Source organism: Rhinichthys klamathensis, unplaced genomic scaffold (genome assembly GCF_029890125.1).
Source record: "Rhinichthys klamathensis goyatoka isolate OS25496 unplaced genomic scaffold, OSU_Roscu_1.1 h1tg000246l_1, whole genome shotgun sequence".
NCBI classification, from domain to species: domain Eukaryota; kingdom Metazoa; phylum Chordata; class Actinopteri; order Cypriniformes; family Leuciscidae; genus Rhinichthys; species Rhinichthys klamathensis.
The window spans coordinates 1,150,405-1,173,241 of NW_026606768.1; the positions used below are offsets into that span (position 1 = coordinate 1,150,405).

At 43.8% G+C, this 22,837-nt stretch overlaps 1 protein-coding gene across 1 annotated transcript; it reads left to right on the forward strand.

Annotated features, from left to right (window-relative positions):
* The first annotated feature begins 8,303 nt into the window (after positions 1-8,303).
* Positions 8,304-9,403, forward strand: LOC130100709 (serine/threonine-protein kinase pim-1-like). Its single transcript, XM_056266257.1, has 2 exons — positions 8,304-8,473; positions 8,604-9,403. Exons 1-2 carry the CDS (start codon positions 8,456-8,458, stop codon positions 9,009-9,011), a joined length of 426 nt encoding a protein of 141 aa, XP_056122232.1. The 5' UTR covers positions 8,304-8,455; the 3' UTR covers positions 9,012-9,403.
* The last annotated feature ends 13,434 nt before the right edge of the window (positions 9,404-22,837 follow it).

Below are 22,837 nucleotides of genomic sequence, written 5' to 3' on the forward strand. Positions count from 1 at the left end.
TCAGGGGGTCCCTGCAGGAGAGGTTGAGAAACACTGACCTAAACCTACCCAACTCCGCCCCCTGATCCCTAAACCCACCCCTAATCCCTAAACCCAACCCTAATCCTACCCATCTCCACCCCTTGGATCTTGATCCGACTCCTCCCCGTGGATCTCATGTACTGCATTGAGGTGCTACTGGTAAAAGGCGCATTTGACTTTATTCTCTTATAAACCACTAGATGGCACAAAAAAATCAGCTCAACACTTTTTAACCCTCTGGGGTCTGAGGTGTTTTCGGGGTCCTTGAGATGTTTTGGCATGCTCTGACATTTGTGCTTTTTTCAGTTGCTTATAAACATATTAATGGCACAGGTGAAATTACACTCTATATAGCACACACAGGGCTACCATAATATGTGAACAACATGTTAATACATGTTTGTATTTTTGAGAGAATATTGTTTATGCGTGGTTATTGAAAAAACTAAAAACTAAAGTTTCTAATATAAGGCCACAAATAACATACTAAATATTTGTCCACAAGACTTTTGACTAGTGGATGTTGTTGCCTAGAGTTTTTGCTTTGAATTGATCTGAAAATCATTCTGCCTAATCATTCACATAAAATAATAGATTGTTTTAAATTGTGAAAAACATTTTTTTGTTTGCAAAGGCAATATGCGGATGGGCGGAACGGCCCAACCCCCTCATGAATAATTAGGCAGTTCTCACCTGAGCAGACTGCATACTAATGAGCCTTTCATTCAGGGGTGTCACACAAGAAAGAATGCAAGGACAATATATATATATAAATAAATAAATATTTATACACACACACACACACACACACACACACACATATATATATATACACACTACCGTTCAAAAGTTTGGGGTCAGTGAGAATTTTATTTTTATTTTTTGGAGGAAAGAAATCAATACTTTTATTTATCAAGGAATAATTCATTTGATCGAAAGTGACAGTAAAGACATTTATAATGTTACAAAAGATTCTAACCCTAACCCTATTCATCAAAGAATCCTAAAAAAAAAAAAAAAAAAAAAGTACAACTGACAGACCAACAACTGTTTCAACATTGATAATAATAATAAATGTTTCTTGAGCATCAAATCCTCATATTGTACTGATTTGTGAAGGATCATTTGACACTGAAGACACTGACACTGGTGATGCTGAAATTCAGCTTTGATCACAGGAATAAATTACACTTTACTATATATTCACACAGAAAACAGCTGATTTACACTGGAGATAATATTTAATACTATAACTGATTTTTGTTGTATTTTTAATCAAATAAGCGCAGCCATGGTTAGCAGAAGAGAATTCTTTTAAAAGTATTTAAAATCGTACCGACCCCAAACTTTTGAACGGTAGTGTGTATATATATATACAAACAATCAAAATATAAATGAAAGCCAAAAGCACATTTTTAGTCACACCTTTTAGCCATCCACATCCCATTTTTAGCCATCCACCGCGGTCAAAATAAACCAGTCGCATTTCAAAGTCGTTCGCGAAACGACCGCCAGGTGGCGCAAAGGGACATTTAGCAAAACGTAAGTGGGGCTAATGTCTGTAGCCTATAAGGATGAAATACTACAAGTTATGGTAATTTCCAAATAAGCCTACAACAAACATTTATAGCCTACTCCATAATTGTTGGTCATACAGATAAGATATAATGTTTTAAAACTGTAAAAGGCTCAAGTATAGGCCTACACTCACAGGCTAAATGAAAAAATCGCTCATGTGAGAAACAGACGTTCGGGTATTTCTCAGTGAGTAAATTCATAGCCGAGCGGTAGAACTTACGGTTCATCATCAAGATGACGCGGGTTCAAATCCCGCACAAACATGGTCTGCTGTATATTTTAGATTTATTTAGATTTGTCTAGCTCTAAAACTCTGTTACACCATACAGTTTTTTTTTGCTTATATTTATAAAATACAATTATCATGCATTTCCATTTTACACTATAAGGAACAAAATAGTAGCTATCCAACAGAACGACTTTGCATCTGTATAATAATAGGCTACCAATCGTAATTTCAAAAGCAGTTCTGTAAAAAAATTAATTATATATAGCCTATATATATATATATATATATATATATATATATATATATATATTTTTTTTCCAGGGCTGCCAACTCTCACGCATTGAGCGTGAGCGTAGGCTACTCACGCAATTTACCCAAATCTCACGCTCTCACGCCACACCCCCGATTTCTCACGCTGAAGTGTCAACCCGGTCGGTGACGGTCAAATTCCTAAAAGATATAGTTTATCTATAGATCTACCTGTTGAGATCACGAGTGGCTCAGCCACTCGTGATCGACTAGTTATACCGCAAATTAGTTAAAATATCCCGTAATCTATCTAGAGCGAGCGTGCATGCGAGGCAGACCATGCGCGTGCATGGCAGAGAGGTCTGTACAACCTAGAGTTTTTTAAAAACATGGTTTTAAGTAAAGTGTGATTTGCCAGGGGGGACTAGGATTTCCTTCTGGTCTAAACATCCCTGCTTCTGCTGAATTATTTTAACCCCCCCCCCCCGTAATTTTTTGGTCATACAGATAAGAGTAGAGTAGGCTTACATCGTTCAAAACTGTAAACTTGTATTCATATAGGCTAACGAGAGGTACAGAGGATCTACTCAAACATGCAATGTAAGCGCTTCCCAATGAGAAAATGACAAGACAAGGGTGAAAATCTCGCTCTATGTAGGCTAAATCGCCCTGAATTAAAATGTAAAAACAGATCAAATAATGTATTTGTCGAAATGTTGTGATATTGTTTCATTTAAGTTCATAATTATTCTATAAATGTTATTTAATTTAGCAGCATTACCACGAAGCACCGTGTTTCGATATTTATTTGAATAATACAAAATAAAATAAAAACTTAATTCACAAATTGCATGCCTTGTAAGGATCCAAAGATCCCTGTAGAATTTAATATTGAGTTGAACATTTTGTTCATGACAACAAATTAACAAGCGTTTTTTCAGGTTATATTTAGTTTTGCTTGGAAAAAGCTGGCCCAAACCAGTTTTATTTCATCAATTATTGAAATAATGAAATATTTAGTAATAAACTTTTATGACAGAAATATCACTAGGCTACATGTAACTTAAATCATTTAATTCCTTCATTATCAACACTGTCTAGAATAGGGATTTAAGTGTGAATTGCGACTTCTCTTTGTGTTAAGTCAGCCTCAGACTCCGATAGCCTGTGGGGGGTTGGAGGGACAGTTGCTGGACAAAGGTGTTAATGTTCCTCTTTCATATGGAGAGTGTCGGATAGCCAGCCTGATGAGCAGGCAAAATTATTGTAAGGATAAATCTGTGTCCAAATGTAGACCCCATATCTTATTAAATTATAAATATTGTAGTTTATTTATTGTAGCCTATTTTAAGTTTTTTTCACACAAAATTTCAATTGAAGTGATTGTAAGGTGAATTCAACAAGGCATGCTGTGTCTTTGAAGCAACAATTAAAGGTTAAATATTTTTTTCGTGATTTGTATGGCTGACACGCAGCGACATATACAGTATTATCAGCTGTATGATGTGTTTTTACCCTGAAATGATTAATTTCGAGAGAGAGACCCGCGCGCGTAGCGAGGGAGACTAAAATAAACTTGTTAAAAAGAGATCCAGCGCGAGAGAGGCAAAGAGAAACGCATGTTTTTAATTTAATTATGTTTCTTTGGACAATTTTCGTTTTGTACTGTTTTAATTGTTTAATTTAGCTGTAATTTCTTTGGCAATACACATTTAAAATGTCGCAAGAATAAGATTAGCCTAGTGTTTCTTATTTTGCATCGCAAAAGAAATAAACTCTAAACCCGATGCAACCCGATGAAAAAATGTAAACCTTGAAATGTTCGAACTTGGTTTCAAACTTAAGTAATTTTAGTGTTCTTTTACATTACACAATAATTTAGCAGACTAAAGACGAGCTTCTTCATTTTCATTTTCTGATGCAATCGGCTGACAATCTTCCTTCATCAGTTTTTGTCGTTTGTGCAGCGGCTGCGGTTCTACAGGAATGTAGCAAATTTATGTTGTAATGATAATTAAACAAAACTCTTGACTTTAAATAAGTAAACAGTTATAAACAGTTACCTATTTAAGCATCAAGGTGGGAAAATATAAACGCTGTAGGTCAACATCGGTTAACAACATGTATGCTGCATTGAGATTCGATCTCGGGTCTAATGAAGCTCCTCGAAGCTCGTGTTGATGCGTTAACCACTGAGCTATCGTCTGTACACTGATAAAGTGGTAAAGCCTCATTCATGTAGCCTAAATGCCATTATTTATTCAATTACATTTCAGTAGCCTAATTTCAGTATTGTGATTATGAATTATTTTAACTACGTTTCACTTGTTGAATTCTTCGGTGCGGCAGCAGATTACGCATTAGAGAGAATAAACCGGAATAAACGAACACTTTTCAGAGTCTATGATTGTAGCGCCTCTTAGCGGTAAAAGGCAGCAAATACACCACACATTTTACCGCCGCGGTGGAACGGCTGATGTGGGCATTGTCATGGCTTGCCGACATTTGCGTTTGAATAGCGCGCGTCCTCCGTGGGCGTGTCAGATTAACGCGTAATGAAGTGTAATGAGCTGGGAAAAAAATACTGACAGCACTCTCTTTTCATACAGATTGCATAAACTGAGAATATTTGTTTTTTATATAAATTACTTCATTTAAAAGAAGAGAATTTAAGCTTCATAAAGAAAAACCTCTCGTGCCTGTGTGACAAGTAATCGCGGAGTTACAGTTAATCTTAGGACGCGTTTCAGAATGGACTTCACTGACAGAGAGAACGCAGAACTCGCATCATGTTTGTTTTTCTTTATTTGGTGAAAAGCACAACACTTTGTTTTTATTGTGAGTATCCATAAAAAAATAGAAACTTAACAGGATCTAATGATGTACAACACTTATATGTAAGATCAAAACCAACCGAGTATTTTGAGTCTCTTTTACACTGATAAGAAAAAAAGCAAGACAATCGCGCCGGCGCGATAGCCGACCCCAGGGGGTTAATAACCGCTTTTGATGATACACGTGGAAATTCCAAATTCGGTTGATCCTTGACACGATCACTGACAGCTACGCGAATTTGATTCTTTCTGCGCTAATTTGATCTAATATTTAATGTTTTTTAAAATGTAGATTTATGTAGCAAATGAGAATCGATAAAAATTATTGACTATATTTTGAGACAAAATGTCTTGTTTATGATTTTCAGTTATGTTCAAGGTAATAGAGGGAATGCATTAACGTCACTTCCCCGCCGGAACACGCCCCCCTCAGCGGGACTGAGTGGCAGAAGAGCTGCTGCGTGACTGGAGTTAATAGGGGAAACTGCGTTAACGCGAGTAAAACAAACTATCATCAGTTTAAACTAAAAGTTGGACTCGATATAGTGTTCCTTACAACTTATCAAAGATCCAGTGATCCACGGATATTGACATGCAGCCAGGAATCGCGTTTCCTGACATTTATAGGTGCCTGATTTCGACGCCGGGGAAATAAATGAAGACAATTTGCCTGTAAACGTTTTATATAAATACAATATAGATAGGTCTAAATCCGAGTGATAACTTACATTAATGTTATACTGTATATCATCATATCGTCCAGCCCTAAAACTTGTATAGTTTTTTGTCAGTGTTTATTTAAAAACATCCAATTATGCAGAATATAGTCTGTTCTGTAGCTTTTTGCAGTCTGTAAAAATATACAGTACCTCAGATTTCTGGTCAAATCTAGTTGTACAGTCAATCGCAAAGCTCTTTCCCGTTTTATATGTGTTTTGTGTGTTTTTCACGGCATTCACGCTGAAAACAAATGCTCCCGCTCAGTCTTTTTGCCACTTGTGGGCGTGACCGCATTCACTCCGGCCGACGGTGACGTCATGCGCATACCCTCTATAGCAACCGTTTTTCAATAACGGGGAAACGGGGGGGGGGGGGGGGGGGGGGGGGGGGGTTGGGATTAGGCAATCAGGTACTGACTTCAACGAGGCGAGGGGGGTAATAATTTGGCAGTGGGTCAAAATTAGGCACAACACCTGTTGTGGTGTCCAGAGATAATCACCATATTTGTAATAAAACCATCATACTTACTACTGTAAAGTTAATGGGGGCAATGTTTTTTCTTCTTCAATTTTTTAAATAAAACCAATCAGTCAATGCAGACTGCTCACAGATATGAAGTGGTTAGATTTGAACACATTTACAGTGCAGAACTAGCTGCAGGCTAGGCCTACTATATTAACCTTTTTTTATATAGCTAGCAAATTTATATTTTACTAAATAATTTTTACCCTAAAATCAACGCCATATGTCTAAGTTGTGTTCCAAAGTTGATATCACTTAAATTGAAGTTCTATTGAAGTGTAAAGCCCGGCTCGATCGGTCCAATGGAGGCATCCGGTCAGCGGGTGAAGGTCTTTTCTCGTTTCTCTTTTCTCGTGGTCGTGGCAAAGTAGGCTATGTTATGTCTGATTAAATGCAATACATTTTTCATATGTATTCTCTCATTATTTCATCTGACTCTAAATGAAAAGGTTTTTAATGATATCTGTGCATCATTAAATATGAGCGAAAGTTTGACTAATTCCTTATAACTCTTATGAAATAATATCAAAGTCAGTTAGAATCATCAAATGTAACAATTTATTATGTCAGGTAAATGTATCATCAGTTCAAAGATAATCAATACAAAACATCAAATGTTCTGGAATGTTCTGACGAAACCCGACATTAGGAAATACGTGAAGCTGAGAGACCAGCCTCACGGGCTCATCTGATCTGAAGTAGCCTACAGAAAAGGGCCACGAACCCTTTACTGCATTTCTTTATAGACAGAAACTTCTTTCACATGGAAACATTCAATGGAAATTTGCATTCAGAGGTTACACCTTTTGAGAGCAGAGGACCATTTGCCTGAACCCTTCACACCCCTCTCTGTGCAAGATATTTCTAAACTCTTAAGAACTTTATTGCCTTTTGGTTTACTTCTTTGGGAATGTTAATTTGCAGCAAGGTCCTTTGTCCACTCGAGGAGTGGTCGTTCCTCAACTAGTTTTTCCAGTCTTACAGAAGCTATGAAATCTTGTTTAAGCATAATTCCAAAAATAGCCACCGGGGGGTGACACCTACATTCCATAGAAATGTTTTATGCGTTCTCCTGTAACAAATTAAAACATTTAATAGACGCCCTCTACTGGAGAAACTAAAAACGTCCTTAATACACTCGGCTACAGAAGTTTGGCCACATGTAGGCAGGGGCGTGGTAGCGGGGGGAAAAGGGGTACAGAGTACCCAGGGCCCGAGGCAGGGGGGGGGGCCCTTCGAAGTCGCCGCCGCTACCCCCCCCCCCCCCCCATCCCCCCCCCAATCCCCCCCCCCCCCCCCCGTTGGAGAAGTCGCCGCGCTCAAGTCAAAAAGTCCGTCTCCAACAAGGATGGGACAGCGAGTGTGTAAAGTGAGTCCGATGATTGGCGAGTTGTACGATCAACATCAAAGTACAGCCCCAAAACCCAGCACCAACACGGCGGTTCAACATCCTCATCCTCGAGATGAGACCCCTGTTGGTGTTGGTGAGGAAAACAGCCAAGAGAGGAGGGTTATGGAGAGAGGAGGTGAGAAGGAGGATAGGAAGGAGTCAGGGAGAGTGCAGGAGAAGAGAAAGAGAAAGAAGTGGTGGAGGGCGGCTGTCCTCTTTCTTCAGAGCTGCCTACAAAAAACCTCCAAAGAGCAGTTCAGGTCAGGGAGAGGTGAAGCAGCAGCAGGATGAGGGAAAGAAGAGGAAGATAGCATGGGCAGGAAGAAGTAGTGATGGTAAATGGCATGACCAATGAGAATGTTATTGACTAGATCTCTACTTTAAGCACGTAAAAACTCATACTACTGTCAAACAATATCAAATACACATAGGCCTAAGTAGTATACCAAAATCTTTATTCCATAACATGTTAAATACATTCCATTATAGTATACCACGTCCACTATATGTCTATATGTACTAATGTTAAAACTTTAAATATTCAATATAGTCTCTATTAATTAATTAAAACACATTAAAATGAACAATTTTATGCATTAAACTTGGCATGTCAAGACACTCCTCTCACTTCTGTGAAATTTCATGTTATTTTATCTTTTAATAGACTACATCTTCAGCCACTACAGTGTTGGTGATCAGCTGGGGAAAGGTGGTTTTGGTTTTGGTGTGGTGTATAAAGGGAGACGTTTGAAGGATGACCTTAAAGTAAGTAAAAATAAACAACACATTATCAAGCCAGCAAATGTTTGCCCTGTGTTATCGTCATCTTTTACTCTGAGTCCTCAGAGTCCAATGTCTTTTAATTTGTTTTTTCATTAGGTGGCTTTGAAATATGTCACGAAGACCCGGAACATGAAATGTTTATTAATTGTAAGTACATTACACTACATAAACAAAATAAAACATCTCATATTAACTTCAATCACAGACAAAATTAATAACAAATCCCTATTTGGGAAACAACCTCTATCGAATGATGATAAAAATGTTTGTATTCTAGCCTGATCATCCAAAACCCCTTCCAAAAGAGATTGCTCTTACCATCCTAGCAAATAAAGGTCCCAGCGTGCCAGAGGTCATCAGCCTGCTGGACTGGCAGGACCGCCCTGACCACTTTGTTATGGTCCTGGAATGTCCCTCTCCTTGTGAGAATCTTGTACAGTTCATGAGGCGTCACGGTGGAAGACTCAAAGAAGAGAAGGCACGGCATATCATGAGGCAGGCGGCTCACGCTGCGAACGTGTGCTGCCTTCGCGGAGTACTCCACCGTGACATAAAACTACATAACCTACTGATTAACCGGGAGACATCCGAAGTCAAGCTGATTGACTTCGGATGTGGGGACATGATGAGGAGTTTGCCGTACAGGTCATACTCTGGTATGTATTATATAATTAATTTATCCTGAGCTAATGGATACAGAAAAAAAATCATGTTGCGTTAATGCAAACTTACACATCAGACAAAACCTCTTTTCCTCCAGGAACAGCGGTGTACTCCCCTCCAGAGTTCCGTGTCAGGGGGATGTACAACGGGAGGCAGGCGACAGCATGGTCACTAGGGGTTCTGATGTTCGTGATGCTGTGTGGACATTTCCCTAGTGGTTGTGATCTGTTGCTGCTGAAACAGAAGCGCTGGTCCAAACACAACCTGTCAAAAGGTGAGATCTAAGAATGAAACAATTCGCAATCATACAAAACATCGTAACATGATCAAATAGAGCAGATGTAAAGTTTAAGGTTATAATCCGTCTTCTTGTACAGAATGCTGTCAACTGCTCAGTGCTCTCCTGCAGGACAAGCCAAGCCGGTGACTTGGTCTGGGGCTAATCCTGTCCCACAACTGGTTTAAGGTAGTGAACCTAAGATCGGCTAAAAAAAAACGGCTAAAAAATTAAAATTATTAATTTTCTCATGGGAAGAAATTGCCAATTCAAATCTGCTCTTTTTCTGTTTTGTTTCAGGTCGATGCATAAGAGCACTCCACTCATGCAGCTTGATGTCTGGCGGACTGGAGTGGGAGACGCTTCCATCCCTCCTCTCACCTTTGCGTCTTGCGGTGCGAGCAAGCCATGTGTAGCATCCTGCGCCTTTGGCTTGAGGGAGCAGTATTTGCGTTTTGCAGTCCTGCTCCTGGAGAGATTTGTACATACTTCTTTTGGTTGCCCCTTTTTGTTTTCCCATCATGGCCACTCCATTCCTGAGGTTCCTGAGTTGTCTGTCTCCACCTCCACAATGTCAGAGCTCCCTTCTCAACCACCTTGATGCTACAGCTAGAGGTTTCCACTATGGCTGATCCAGTCCTGTCTGTCTCTGCCTCCTCAATGCCAGAGCTCCCAGTCATAGTTACCCAGCAAGTTTTTCCACAAGCACCCCAACAGTGTTGTTGCCTCCACAGATGTTCCTGAAAAGGCCCCAGCCAGAGCAAGCACCAGAGGTTTCTGTCATGGCCTACTGGTCCCTTATATTCCAGTCATTACTGTAACCTCAGAGGTTCCTGTAATTGTCTCAGTCATCAGCCATCTAAGCTGTCTTAGTTCAAAATCTCCCGTCTCCAAGCTCCCAGTCATCTGTCATGACCTCCGTGGTCATTCGAAAGCCAGAACCCATCTGTCTCAGGAAGTGCCAGTGGTTCCTGTTATGGCTGCAACAAAAGGTGCCTTCATGGGTGCCCCAATCTTCAAGCTCTCTGCAATGTCACCTCGGTCCCAGAGCTCCCTGCTGTGTCTGTCCAACCTCAGAGATCCCTGCTAGCAGGGCTCGAATTTCGGCGCGGGATTGCGGGTATTGCGCATAATTCTAATAATTCCCGCAGGTCTCCCATTTATAATGCGGGAAATTCCCGCAATCGTAATCCACACAGATAATAAAATAAAATCATTATTTTAACAACTATCTTCCAGACGCAATTTCACAAACAGCGTGAGTGTTCAGCGGTGCCGCGCGCGTCTTCTATCTCTTCTCATAATGTGTTGTGCAAGGCAGGCATCAAGCGCTGCGGCGATAATACACACTCGCGTTTTGGAGTCGGGACCATAGACTGTAAGGTCGGGACATGACGGAATATTCACTTGCACAATCGGGCCAGAAGTGCATCGTGACTGAAGTCTTTTTAAGTCTTACCAGTTTAAACATTCAAGCGATTTTAAACTAATCAGTGCTCGCGCGCTCTCTGAGAGATTATTTTCTATGCGCACATTCATAGAAAATCCGCCTCAAAAACAGCTGGCCAGTAATTTTTCGCGGATTATATTGCTTTTACACGCAAAATTGTCAATTTCGGTCTTTGTGAGTAGGCTATACCCTAAACATAGTCGGTTTTGTCTTTAATAGGCCAAAGCATAAAACGCATGCCAGTATAATGAACACAGGATCCGTGCACTAGCTCTTAAAGTGACGGCAGCCATATGTGTCTGTCATTAATTTTGTTGTCAAAACAACAAAAGATAGCTTTAAGTTAAAGGAATCAGGATTAATAGCCTATGTATTTAATTTATTCAGGACTAAAATACTACCCAGTGTTATTTTCCATTTGATTACTTTATTCAGTTTCTGTGAATACTAGTGTTAGACCTATTCAAAAACTTTTCTCTTTAATTGTCTTTATTTGTATCTTTATTCTATTGTATTTATTTGTGCTACTTTTTTCAATTTAATTAAACAATTTAAATCAAGCTTCCTTGTGATGTGTAAATTCTTAACAACAATAGCCTATTACCCCATTGTAAAAATGCAATGAGCGCAAACATTTAGGCAAGATAAATGTAATTATTTTGTTTGGAAAAAATGCCCCCCCTTTCTCCCCCTCAAACAAAAAAAAATCCCCCCATGAGAAGCATCTAAGGGGGGATTTCCCCCCCATTTTCCAAAACGAAATTCAGGCCCTGCTGCTAGTGCTGCGGCCTACTCAAAATCTGCGATGGCCAGCACTCCAGTCACTCAGAGGTTCCGGCCACTGCCAGCCAAGGTTCCTTGTCATGGCTGCTTCAGGTCTCTATGTCTCAACCGCCCCAATGCCAGTATGCCCAGTTTTGGTTGCCCCAGTGATTCCTGCCACAGACACTCCAAAGGCTCCTGTTGTCTCAAGATTATCTCAATCCCAGATATACTTGTCTCAGCCACCCTAGTCTCCAAGCTTCCTGTTATGGTTCCTGTCATGACTGCCTGGTCCTATAAGTTCTTGTCACAGCTGGTTCAGAAGCTGTTCAAATGCCATATCTCGTCTGCCCCAGTGGCAGGGGTTCATGTCATGGCTGCCCCAGATGTTCCAGCCACAGCTGTCCGGGTATCAGAGCACCCCATGTCACCCTGGTGTCGAGATCCATTTAGTTTTATTCTGGGTGTCCATCCAGCCAGTAAAAGCAAATCTGAAATAAAATATATATATGAAATTGTTTACATTTCATAATTTTGGAGACTCTTTAACCCAAAGAAACTTATGCAGGTAAGTAAAAATCGATAAACAGTAAGTATTTTAATAGAATTGTTTAATATTAAGTGCCTTTTGACTGTACCTCATTGTGATGGAACCATGAGATGTAATCTCATACATTTACTTGTGTATTACTTGATGTAAACCATCAAAAATAGTAAATCATACATCTAGAAGAAACAGCTTGCCACTGCAGTGGTCTCTTATTTTTTCCCCAGAGCTGTATAGTGTTCAGGTGGTTTAGCTGCTGACATACCACAGCCCACAGGACAAATAAGAGAGTTTGAATGTGTTTAATTCTCTCTATTCAATAAAATGACTGGTATAGAATAATGATTACTAAGGCACCGCATCTAGACCACATTTCTGCTGGTTCCTCCCTGACTTGACAGAGGCATTAGGCAATTACATGCAGGTTTAGAGGACTGCAATGATGCCAACATCCTTTTAAAGCCTGGAGTGGAATGTTGACAGTTTGCCGAGAAATGCCAGCGATGCATTGAGCGCAAGGTGCAGCATCAGATTTCTGTGGCCTGAGCCAAGCCAAAGCACTCGCCTGCCCTGAACGCTTGCTGCAGCGACAGTCAGTTTCCCCTGTAATGGGACCCTGTGGAAACTGCAGCTGCAATACCTGCACAGCATGAGGATGAGAAATGCCCCTCAAACACAAAGACACTCACACAGATCATAGGTTTATATTGAGCTACAGTATACAAACACTGCATTGAGCATATAAAAGAGCAGAGAAAAGTCCAGCTTCTCGCATGATGGCTCATAATTTTGTGACCTCATTTTATCTTTTAGAACTTTAAGTGGGATCTGAGGGTAAGTATTGGAAATTGAATTGGTTGTAATGGAACATTATTGATATATGAATGCCAAGCCCCATGACCCACTACATTATGTCACATATGTCATATGAGAGCATGTTTCTTGTTATTAGTCATCCGTTTACTTCACTGGAAGCGTATGAGGAGGAAACAGCTTTCTTATATCAGAGTTTGAACATGTTGAGGTTGTAATATTTAGGTAATTGACACCAGAACAGTTTGTCCCCTGGGTAGTCATTTGATTTTTGACACAAGAGGATGCTGCTGCACATGGTTGTTTATTATGACAGTAAAATTACTACATTAAATTAACAGAATATTAACTGATAAAACTTTTTAAAGTTTAAGTTTGGGTTATTTAATAGAGATAAAAGAAAAACGATAGATAGATAGATAGATAGATAGATAGATAGATAGATAGATAGATAGATAGATAGATAGATAGATAGATAGATAGATAGATAGATAGATAGATAGATAGATAGATATTAGTCCTTACGGAAATTCATTTTGTGTCATACAGCAAACGTCAGATCAACAACATCAACAGACCAACAACCAAACAACTGCTTTGCCAACACAAACATCCCCCTTGAGTGCTAACAAATTAAGCTAAGGTGCAACTCTATTTTATTATCTCATCTCATCGCTTGTTAAGAAATCCAATACTAGTTGGCACAAATGACCTGCGGGCCCGGTTGGTTCGGAGAGATGGCACCCTGTACCGTCTGCCTGATGGTAACAGCTCGTACTCGTCAAATAGGGGATGTGATACATCTCTAGTAATTGCCTGCCCCTTCTTCACCAATCGGGACTCACAGGTCGTTGTCATGCTAGTTTGCTGTACCCCGGCAATCTTGCTGGACAGATTAACTATCTTATGCAGTTTATTTTTATTATTCACTGACAATGTAAAATACCAGGCAATGGAACAAAAAGTTAGTATGCTTTCCACAAAGGTATATACACTCACGTCTGCTAAAAGAACACAAAATTAAAGCAGTGAATGTGTGAGACTCTCCTACTGACATCATATTTAGGTTCTATTGCAAATGCATGAATGGGAACATGGGGACATCATCAACCAGCTTGAACCAACATAAACCAGCTGGACACGTAACTAACCATACAAGTCATAATATACACAATAATAAAAGACAGCAAGACATGATACCAAGTGCCATAATATACACAACAATAAAAGACAGCAAGACATGATACCAAAACTGCAAAGATTCATTCTACATGAATCTATGCCCAGACTATTGTAAAAATGATTGAAGTGAATTATTACATCCCTGTTATGTTTCAAATTCAGTTTGACAAGAGTAAAGAAAGATGATAGAAATGAAACGACTCGGTTACTAACGTAACCTCGGTTCCCTGAGAGGAGGGAACGAGTATTGCGTAAGCTTACGCTATGGGAAAACTCCTTTTCTCGAGAAATATTGAAGTCTTTATGTAAAACGCATTGCAGCTGCACAGCATACAGCAATGAGCGAGGCAGCTCGGTCATTGGCTGTGCTGCGGCAACTTGCACGAACCAATGACGGGGCGACTCTGAACCCGCTTCCAATGAGCGTGCTTCGCGCCCACGCGCGTCAGAGCCCGCCAAGATGGGCGTGGCCAAGGGCTATATATTGGGCGCCCCGTCGTCTGAGTTCTTTAGGTTCAATCGACTGAAGCAAACTGACCAAGCACAAGCACGGCAGATTACGCAATACTCGTTCCCTCCTCTCAGGGAACCGAGGTTACGTTAGTAACCGAGTCGTTCCCTTTCGAGAGGTTCCTCCTATTGCGTAAGCTTACGCTATGGGAACGCCATGTAAAACGCCGTGCGTGCTGACTTCGCTTCTATTAAGCCGGAGGCCGGTGCCTGAGCCTTTGAGCGAAGTAATTATCCAACGAGCCAGCCGAAGGCGGGCTTTATAAAAGGACAACATGGAACGGCCCGATGGGCGTCCAGAGACACACACAAGCACATTTTCATGTACTGTCATGTATGAAAAATCCTCCACATCAGTTTCAAAGATGTGATTCTATGAGGGAGGAGACAATGCTCAGCATGTACACACCCCAGCCTATGCATAGTTAGACCGACAGTATGTTAGAGTGCAATGAGGGGACCTGTAGGTTATAAAACCTGATAAATGTGGACGGTGAGGCCCAGCCTGCAGCCGCACAAATATCTTGAATGGGTATCCCACTCGACCACGCCCACGAGGAGGCCATGCCTCTCGTAGAGTGAGCTCTGATGCCCAAGGGGCACTGAAGGCCCTTGGCTTCATAAGCCAGCGCTATAGCATCAACTATCCAGCGCGATATTCTTTGCTTTGACACAGCCAGACCTTTAGTGCGGCCGCCAAAGCATACGAACAACTGCTCTGTCTGTCTGAACAGGGCAGAGCGTTCCAAATATACTCTGAGTGCCCTGACCGGGCAGAGTAAATTAGGCGTCACTTTCGTCTGCTGGGGACGATAGCGCGGCCAAAGATATCACCTGTGCTCTGAAAGGAGTAGAGAGCACCTTAGGAATATACCCGTGTTTTGGCCTGAGGACAACCCTGCTGTCGTTAGGTCCAAACTCCAGGCAGGTAGCGCTTGATGACAGCGCGTGCAGGTCGCCCACTCTCTTGACCGAGGCGAGAGCCAGCAAGAGAGCAGTTTTGAGCGAGAGCTGTTTAAGGTGCACAGTTCGGAGGGGTTCGAACGGGGCACGCTTAAGTGCGTCCAGGACCGTGGCCAGGTCCCAAATCGGCACCGAGGGGGGGCGTGGGGGATTTATCCTCCTGGCGCCCCTCAGGAAACGAACAACTAGGTAGTTTTTCCCTAGTGTGCGTCCTTCGACCGGTTCATGTGATGCCGCTATGGCAGCCACATATACTTTGAGCGTGGAGGGGGTGCGGCCTGCCTCCAACAGCTCTTGTAAGAAAACGAGCACACTCGGTACTTCGCATGTCTCAGGATTCAGGTTCCTGGATTTACACCAGTCACTGAACACCTTCCATTTCTGGGCATATAAGCGCCTCGTAGAGGGCGCTCGCGCCTTAGTGATGGTTCTCAACACTCCACTGGGGAGGTTCCCGGGAATCCGTTGAGGGGCCACGCATGGAGGGCCCACAGATCGGGGCGGGGATGGAGGATCATCCCGTTGGCCTGCCTGAGGAGATCTAGCCTCAGTGGAATCGGCCATGGGGCAGATTGCATCATCTGCATCAGTTCTGGAAACCACGTCTGGTTCTTCCAGAGTGGGGCTACCAGGAGCACTGCACATTTCTCCTCCCTGATCCGACTGATGACCTGAGGTAGCATCGCGACCGGAGGGAAGGCATACAGCGGGCGGCTCGGCCAGACTTGGGCAAGTGCGTCTGTGCTCTTTGAAAAGAAGAGAGGGCAGTGCGCATTTTCCTTGGAGGCAAAGAGGTCGACCTCTGCTCTGCCAAAGGTTTGCCATAACCACTGAATCGTCAGGGGGTGGAGAGACCATTCTCCTGGGAGAACTTTGTCTCTGGACAGCATGTCCGCTCCCTGGTTCAGAACACCTGGCACATGCGCTGCTCTCAGCGAGCGCAGGTTGCGCTGGGACCATAGAAGGAGCTCCCTGGCCATCGAGTGCAGGGAGCTCGATCTGAGTCCACCCTGACGATTTATATGCGAGACTACCGTCATGTTGTCCGTTCGGACTAGGACGTGCTCGTCCTTCAGGTACGGGAGCAGGGCTCTGAGAGCCAAAGCGACCGCTTTCAATTCCAGACAGTTTATATGTAGGCGCTTCTCCGGGTTTGACCACAAGCCGGAGACAGGCCTGCCCTCGTAAAGGGCCCCCCAGCCTATTTTGGAGGCATCTGTCGTGATCATTTTTCTCCTTGTGTTCACGCCCAAACTCACACCGGACTGATACCAGTCGACAGCTTTCCAGGGCGTCAGGGCTTTTATGCAGCCGTGATTTGCTCTGATTAAAAAGTGGCCCGAGCGCCACGCGTGAGTGGGGACACGGCTTTTGAGCCAGCGTTGGAGAGGACGCATGTGCAACAATCCTAGCTGGAGTACAGCTGATGCTGAGGCCATGAGACCGAGCATCCTCTGAAATCGCTTGACGGGGGCGCGCGCACCCGCTCTGAACGATGTTGCAAGGCGCCGGATAGTGAGTGCGCGCTCTGATGAGAGGCGCGCCGTCATCTGCACTGAGTCCAGCACTATTCCCAGAAAAGAAATATTCTGGCTGGGGGATAGCATGCTCTTCGCAAAATTGATTTTTAGACCCAGGCACTCTAGATGACTGATAATCCAAGACCTGTGTGTCACTAACTGGCTCTCTGATTGTGCTAGGATTAGCCAATCGTCGAGATAATTTAGTATTCGCACTCCCCGCTGTCTCAGGGGGGAAAGTGCTGCATCCATACATTTCGTAAATGTACGGGGTGCCAGTGACAGGCCGAATGGTAGTACTGTGTACTGGTATGACTGTCCCTCGAAAGCGAATCTCAGAAATGGCCTGTGATGAGGCGCTATTGGAATGTGAAAGTAAGCGTCTTTCAGATCCACTGACAGAAACCAATCCCCCGGGCGAACTTGCGCGAGGATATGCTTGGTTGTTAACATTCTGAACGAGCGAATCATTAAAGCTTTGTTCAGATGTCTGAGATCTAGAATGGGGCGGAGACCGCCATCCTTTTTCGGGACGAGAAAATAGCGGCTGTAAAAACCTGCCTCGCTCATAGAGGGAGGGACTGTCTCTATAGCGCCCTTTTCTATTAGTTTGAGCATCTCGGTGCGTAGAACATGTGAAACATCTTTTCTCACTTTCGTCTCTACCACTGCTGTGAAGCGGGGTGGTCTGCGAGCGAATTGAAGCGAGTAACCGTGTTTTATTATGTTCAAAACCCATTTCGGCATGTCGGGGATATTTTCCCAAGCTTTCGCTCGCACAGATATGGGCTGAATGCTGGCCGGGGGCGTGTCGCAGTGACGTATGGCTCCCGCCAGCGAATCGTTCTGTGTTAATGCCGAGCTTACAGCTCTCAGCGGCGCGGGCGCGCGCTGAGCAGCTCTGTTGAATGCCGAGTGCAGGGGTGCGTGTGAGATCACAGGCACGCTCGCTGTAATGCTCACAGAGTGAGATGGGGAAATGTTTAACACTGTGTGTGTAGTGCTTATGGGTGGGGGTGCATAGACTGTGGTAGGCACGTGCGCCACTTTCATAAAACTTCCCGCTCGTGGCGGGAGGTTTTTGGCCATATAAACAGTGTTTGTGAGTTGGGGTGCGTGCATAACAGCGGGCACACGCGCTACTCTTATACAACTTCCCGCTTTTACTGGGGAAGTGTTTATAACTGTGGGAACAGTGCTTGTGTGTAGTGGTGCATACGTGACAGTTGGCACACAATCTACATTTATGGGGCGTCCAGCCTGAGCTGGGAAAACATTTGGCACTGCGTTGACAGTTTTGATATGTGGGAATGCGCACTTTGGTGTGGACACGTGACCCTTTAATGACACAGGCAGAAAATAGCTCTTTATGTGATTTCTGTGTGTCGCCGTAAAAACGGCGTTTGTTTGCAGGTGGGCGAGCTGTGTGGCTGGCACATTGGCTGCTGTATAGACATTTCCAGCCGCCTGTAAGGGGACTGGGTAATGCTTTAAACGTTTTGGAGAGAACGGTCCGGCTCTTGCGAGACACGCGCTCTCCCTTTTCCTCCCTGTAGCTAGGAGGACTTACGAGGCTCTGGGTTCAGCACAATCTTGGGCCGAGGTCCCCGTCGCTCGGGCGGTTGCTTCCTGTTGGCAGAGCGCAAGCGGCGTCGAAAATCCGTTTCAGGTCTGGGCTGAGAGACGGGGGGCGCCGTTTTAGCTCGCTGCTGCTGAGGCGGCCGTTGGCGGCTCTGCGATGAGCTGGATCGCTTGGGCAGGAAGTGACGCATAGCCTGTGAGTCCTTACGGGCTTCGGTGAAGCGCTCGGCGAACTCCTTCACCGCTGGTCCAAACAGGCCGCTTTGGGAGATAGGCGCGTCGAGAAATGACGCCTTATCTGCATCCTTCATCTCTGTTAGCGTCAGCCACAGATGGCGCTCAAGGACAGTCAGGTTAGCCATAGCACGGCCGATGGATTGGGCGGTGGCTTTTGTAGCTCGCAGCGCTATGTCAGTGGCGCTGCGTAGATCCTTAAACGCCTCAGGATCGGGTCCAGACTCGTCCATACTGCGGAGAAGTTTGGCTTGAAACACCTGGAGGACAGCCATAGAGTGAAGCGCTGATGCAGCTTGGCCGGCGGCGGCGTATGCGCGAACGGCGAGAGCTGAAGTAGACCGGCAAGGCTTCGAGGGATGAGAAGCTTTAGCCTTCCATCCAGCGTTGGAGGGTGGACACAGATGATTGGCCACAGCCTCCTCGAGGGGCGGAGTCCCCTCATAGCCTCTTTCTTTCGCGCCGTCCACAGAGGAGAGCGACAAAGAAAAAGAAGGCTTCAGGCGAGCGGAGTGTGGGGCTTTCCACGACTTCGTGAGTTCGTCGTGAACTTCCGGGAAGAAGGGGGAGGGTCTTTGTCGAGGGGCCTGTCGGCGCCCCTGCAGGAACCACTCGTCCAGTCGGCTGCGGGCGGGTTCTTCCGGGGAAGACCAATCGAGCCCGAGGTCTTCCACGGCCTTAGAGAGAATGCGGACGATCTCCGAGTCCATGCTGGAGCCCGCGCTCGTGCCCGCTAATGTCGATGGCGCGGGGTCGAAGGACGAGCCCGGCCAGTCGTCGGATGCAGCATCACAGGAAAAACTGTCATCCTTATCATCGTCATCCCCTGACGCGCCAAACGAGACGAGCCCCATCGCTCCGCTGGATGGGTGCTGGTCCGCCTGTGTGAACTGGACTGGCGGCGGGGAGTCTTCGGGTGGTGGTGAAGCACGCGGGGATTGGCCCGGCGTGACATCACTGCAAACCGCGTGCTCCGGCGGCCTCTGTGAGCGGCGTTTTTTCTTTCGCGGCTCGACTAGAGGAGACGGCAGCACGGAAGATGTGGGCTCTTTCGCGGTGAAAACGGCGAAGCGAGCGCGCAGCTCGGTGAGGCCCAGGGCGTCACACTCGGGACATCCGCCTCGAGTGAGGGCAGCCTCTGCGTGGTCCGGTCCCAGGCAGCGGGCGCAGATGATGTGACGATCCCCGTCCTGAAGAGGGCCTCGACACGAGGCGCAGGAAGGCATTTGAAACAACGCCTAGTTAAATTTGCTCTTTTAGAAAAAGTGTCGCGGGGGCGAACACTGAAAGCTTTGAAAGGATATAGATGATGCGCGCCGGATGGCTTAGCAGAAGGGATCGAAGGCGGCTGAAGGCGCCGGCGTCCTCGAAGCAGTCCTGCTGTAGGCTTGTGGACGGCGGCGGCGAAAAAATCCGGAGGATCCAGCAAAGAGAAGGTTCTTTGCTGAAGGAGATTAAATCTAAAGAACTCAGACGACGGGGCGCCCAATATATAGCCCTTGGCCACGCCCATCTTGGCGGGCTCTGACGCGCGTGGGCGCGAAGCACGCTCATTGGAAGCGGGTTCAGAGTCGCCCCGTCATTGGTTCGTGCAAGTTGCCGCAGCACAGCCAATGACCGAGCTGCCTCGCTCATTGCTGTATGCTGTGCAGCTGCAATGCGTTTTACATAAAGACTTCAATATTTCTCGAGAAAAGGAGTTTTCCCATAGCGTAAGCTTACGCAATAGGAGGAACCTCTCGAAAGGGAACCCCAGCAGCTATACTGCTGTCATAGACAATATTTTCTATCATTTATATAGGCTACAATATATTTTATTGTTACAACTATTGCGAATTAAATATGATTATAAATGATACTATATATTGTTTATATTAATTTTCTCCAATTAGGCCTATGTATATATTAATGATCATACTTATTAAATAATGATAATATTTATAAATAACTTGCAGTTGTAATCAAATTGTAAATAAAAATATATATTATTTTACTTTTTATAGTCCAAGCACAATTTAAGGATCGTCCAAGACTCATCTGTGATTGAAAGAGTTAACGTTTGCCAGTGGGAGGAGAAAACAGGAAGTGGCCCCAAACCCTTTAAACCCGTCCAGTAACTAAACACAAACACACACGCACCCTTGTGGAGCATGACACCGCTTCATAATCGATGTGAATGAGCTGGGATGTAAACCAGACTGACTGACTGTCCATCACCCAGGCATCTTCAGCATTTTCATCATCAGATGCGCGTGTTATAATCACTGCGGTGGAAGAACCGCAGCACACTCCAGACATGAGTACAGTAAACAGTGAGGTGAGTTTACCGAGTCTCAAAACCTATTGTTCCCCACCCACCTACTGTAGTCGCGTTCCTATTGTGAGGTGTCTGTTATGCCCAAACAAGGGGTCTGTAGGCAGCACACTAGGCTTTGAGGCACTACCTGGACTGGTCTGTAGGCTATGTAAGTTTTGAGCTGGTTTGTCTTGCAGTGCGTTTGCGTGAAAGTTAAGAATGTTAAAGGTGTCTTATGCTTGACAGTAACCGCACTAGAGCTACAATAACACTGAATTTATTGACATAATAGTTGTGTTAATTAATAACGCGGAAGCTGCTGTGCTGACGTCACAACAGAAGTGAATAGTGTACTGCATAGCCTACTGCGCAGTTTATGCAGCTTATTAAAAAACAACAACAGTAGGCCTACACACAATTTGCTACGATAAAGTTTTAATTCTCACGTTTAGAAATTAATTTGCGACAGTCCGATATTGTAATAAAGTTCGAATACGCCTACGAGATCTCTACTAAATAGTAGTAAAAAAGTAATGAGAAGTATGATGAATTTGCAGTACTTGTAATACTGTAGGTGAAATGTACCTAGATTACAACTTCTGTTATATCCAATGCACACTTACAGTAACTATCCCGAACTATCCCATAAGGCCAAGGTAGAGAAGTAGGCTGCGTCCGAAAGCATAGGCAGCTGACTTCGCTTGCACAGGAAAGTACCTCACAAAACTAATTTCGGACAGACTTTGGAGGCAGCGTAATGGTTTAATGATCTACAACAACAAAAAAGAGAGAGCTTTGGTGATAACTAAGCAAATAATTAATTACTTCAATCAATTTCACACTAGAAATGACATCAAAGTGGAAACCGTTGGTCAAAAACATACATTTACACACAAACTGACATCCAACCACAACTTTCAGATGCCATCTTTATTTTTCAAGCTCAACTGTCACAGAATGGAACGCACAGGATTGTGGGATATCAAAGGCAGTGAAGGATACATCCATGCTGCCTACAAAAATCAATCAGATGAAGGTATCTCAGGAGACAGGAAGTGAAGCTAACATTAAATTCAGGCATCGCACCCGTGAATGACAGTGATGCAGTGTAACTGATGCCATAGATCACATGACAATGACAACATGGATGTAGTACGTCCAAATTGCATTCATAGTACACACACATGCATACTATATAGAACATACTTCCTAATTAAGTTCCTCTTTAAATGTAGTACCTACTCAGTATTTGTTTTGGGACACAGCTATAGTACTTATCATCGTTTTCTGGTTGTATAAATGCCAGTTTATGGATACAGAAAAGGTTCGTATTGTGCAGTGTACACACAAATGCAGTATACAACATTTCAAGTTTATTGCTGGAATGTTTGGCCTGAGTGTTTCAGTGCTTACAGACTTGCATGCATTATTCTGGTCTCATTATTCTGCAAAAATGATGTAACTATGATAAAAGTTTCTTAACTATAACTATGATAAAAGAGGTATGAACTATGAGAAACTATGATAAAAGAGAATTAAATAAGAGAATTTAAATCACCTGTTCTGTATTACTTTGACTAATCAGTAAAGTCTAGAAAGAAGACAAACAACAAAATAGGCCTAAGCATTAAATAGTTATTTACTGAAATGATTTTCTGTTCCTCAACTGGTGAGATTTGACTTCATGATTTTAATCATTGATGGGAACAGCCA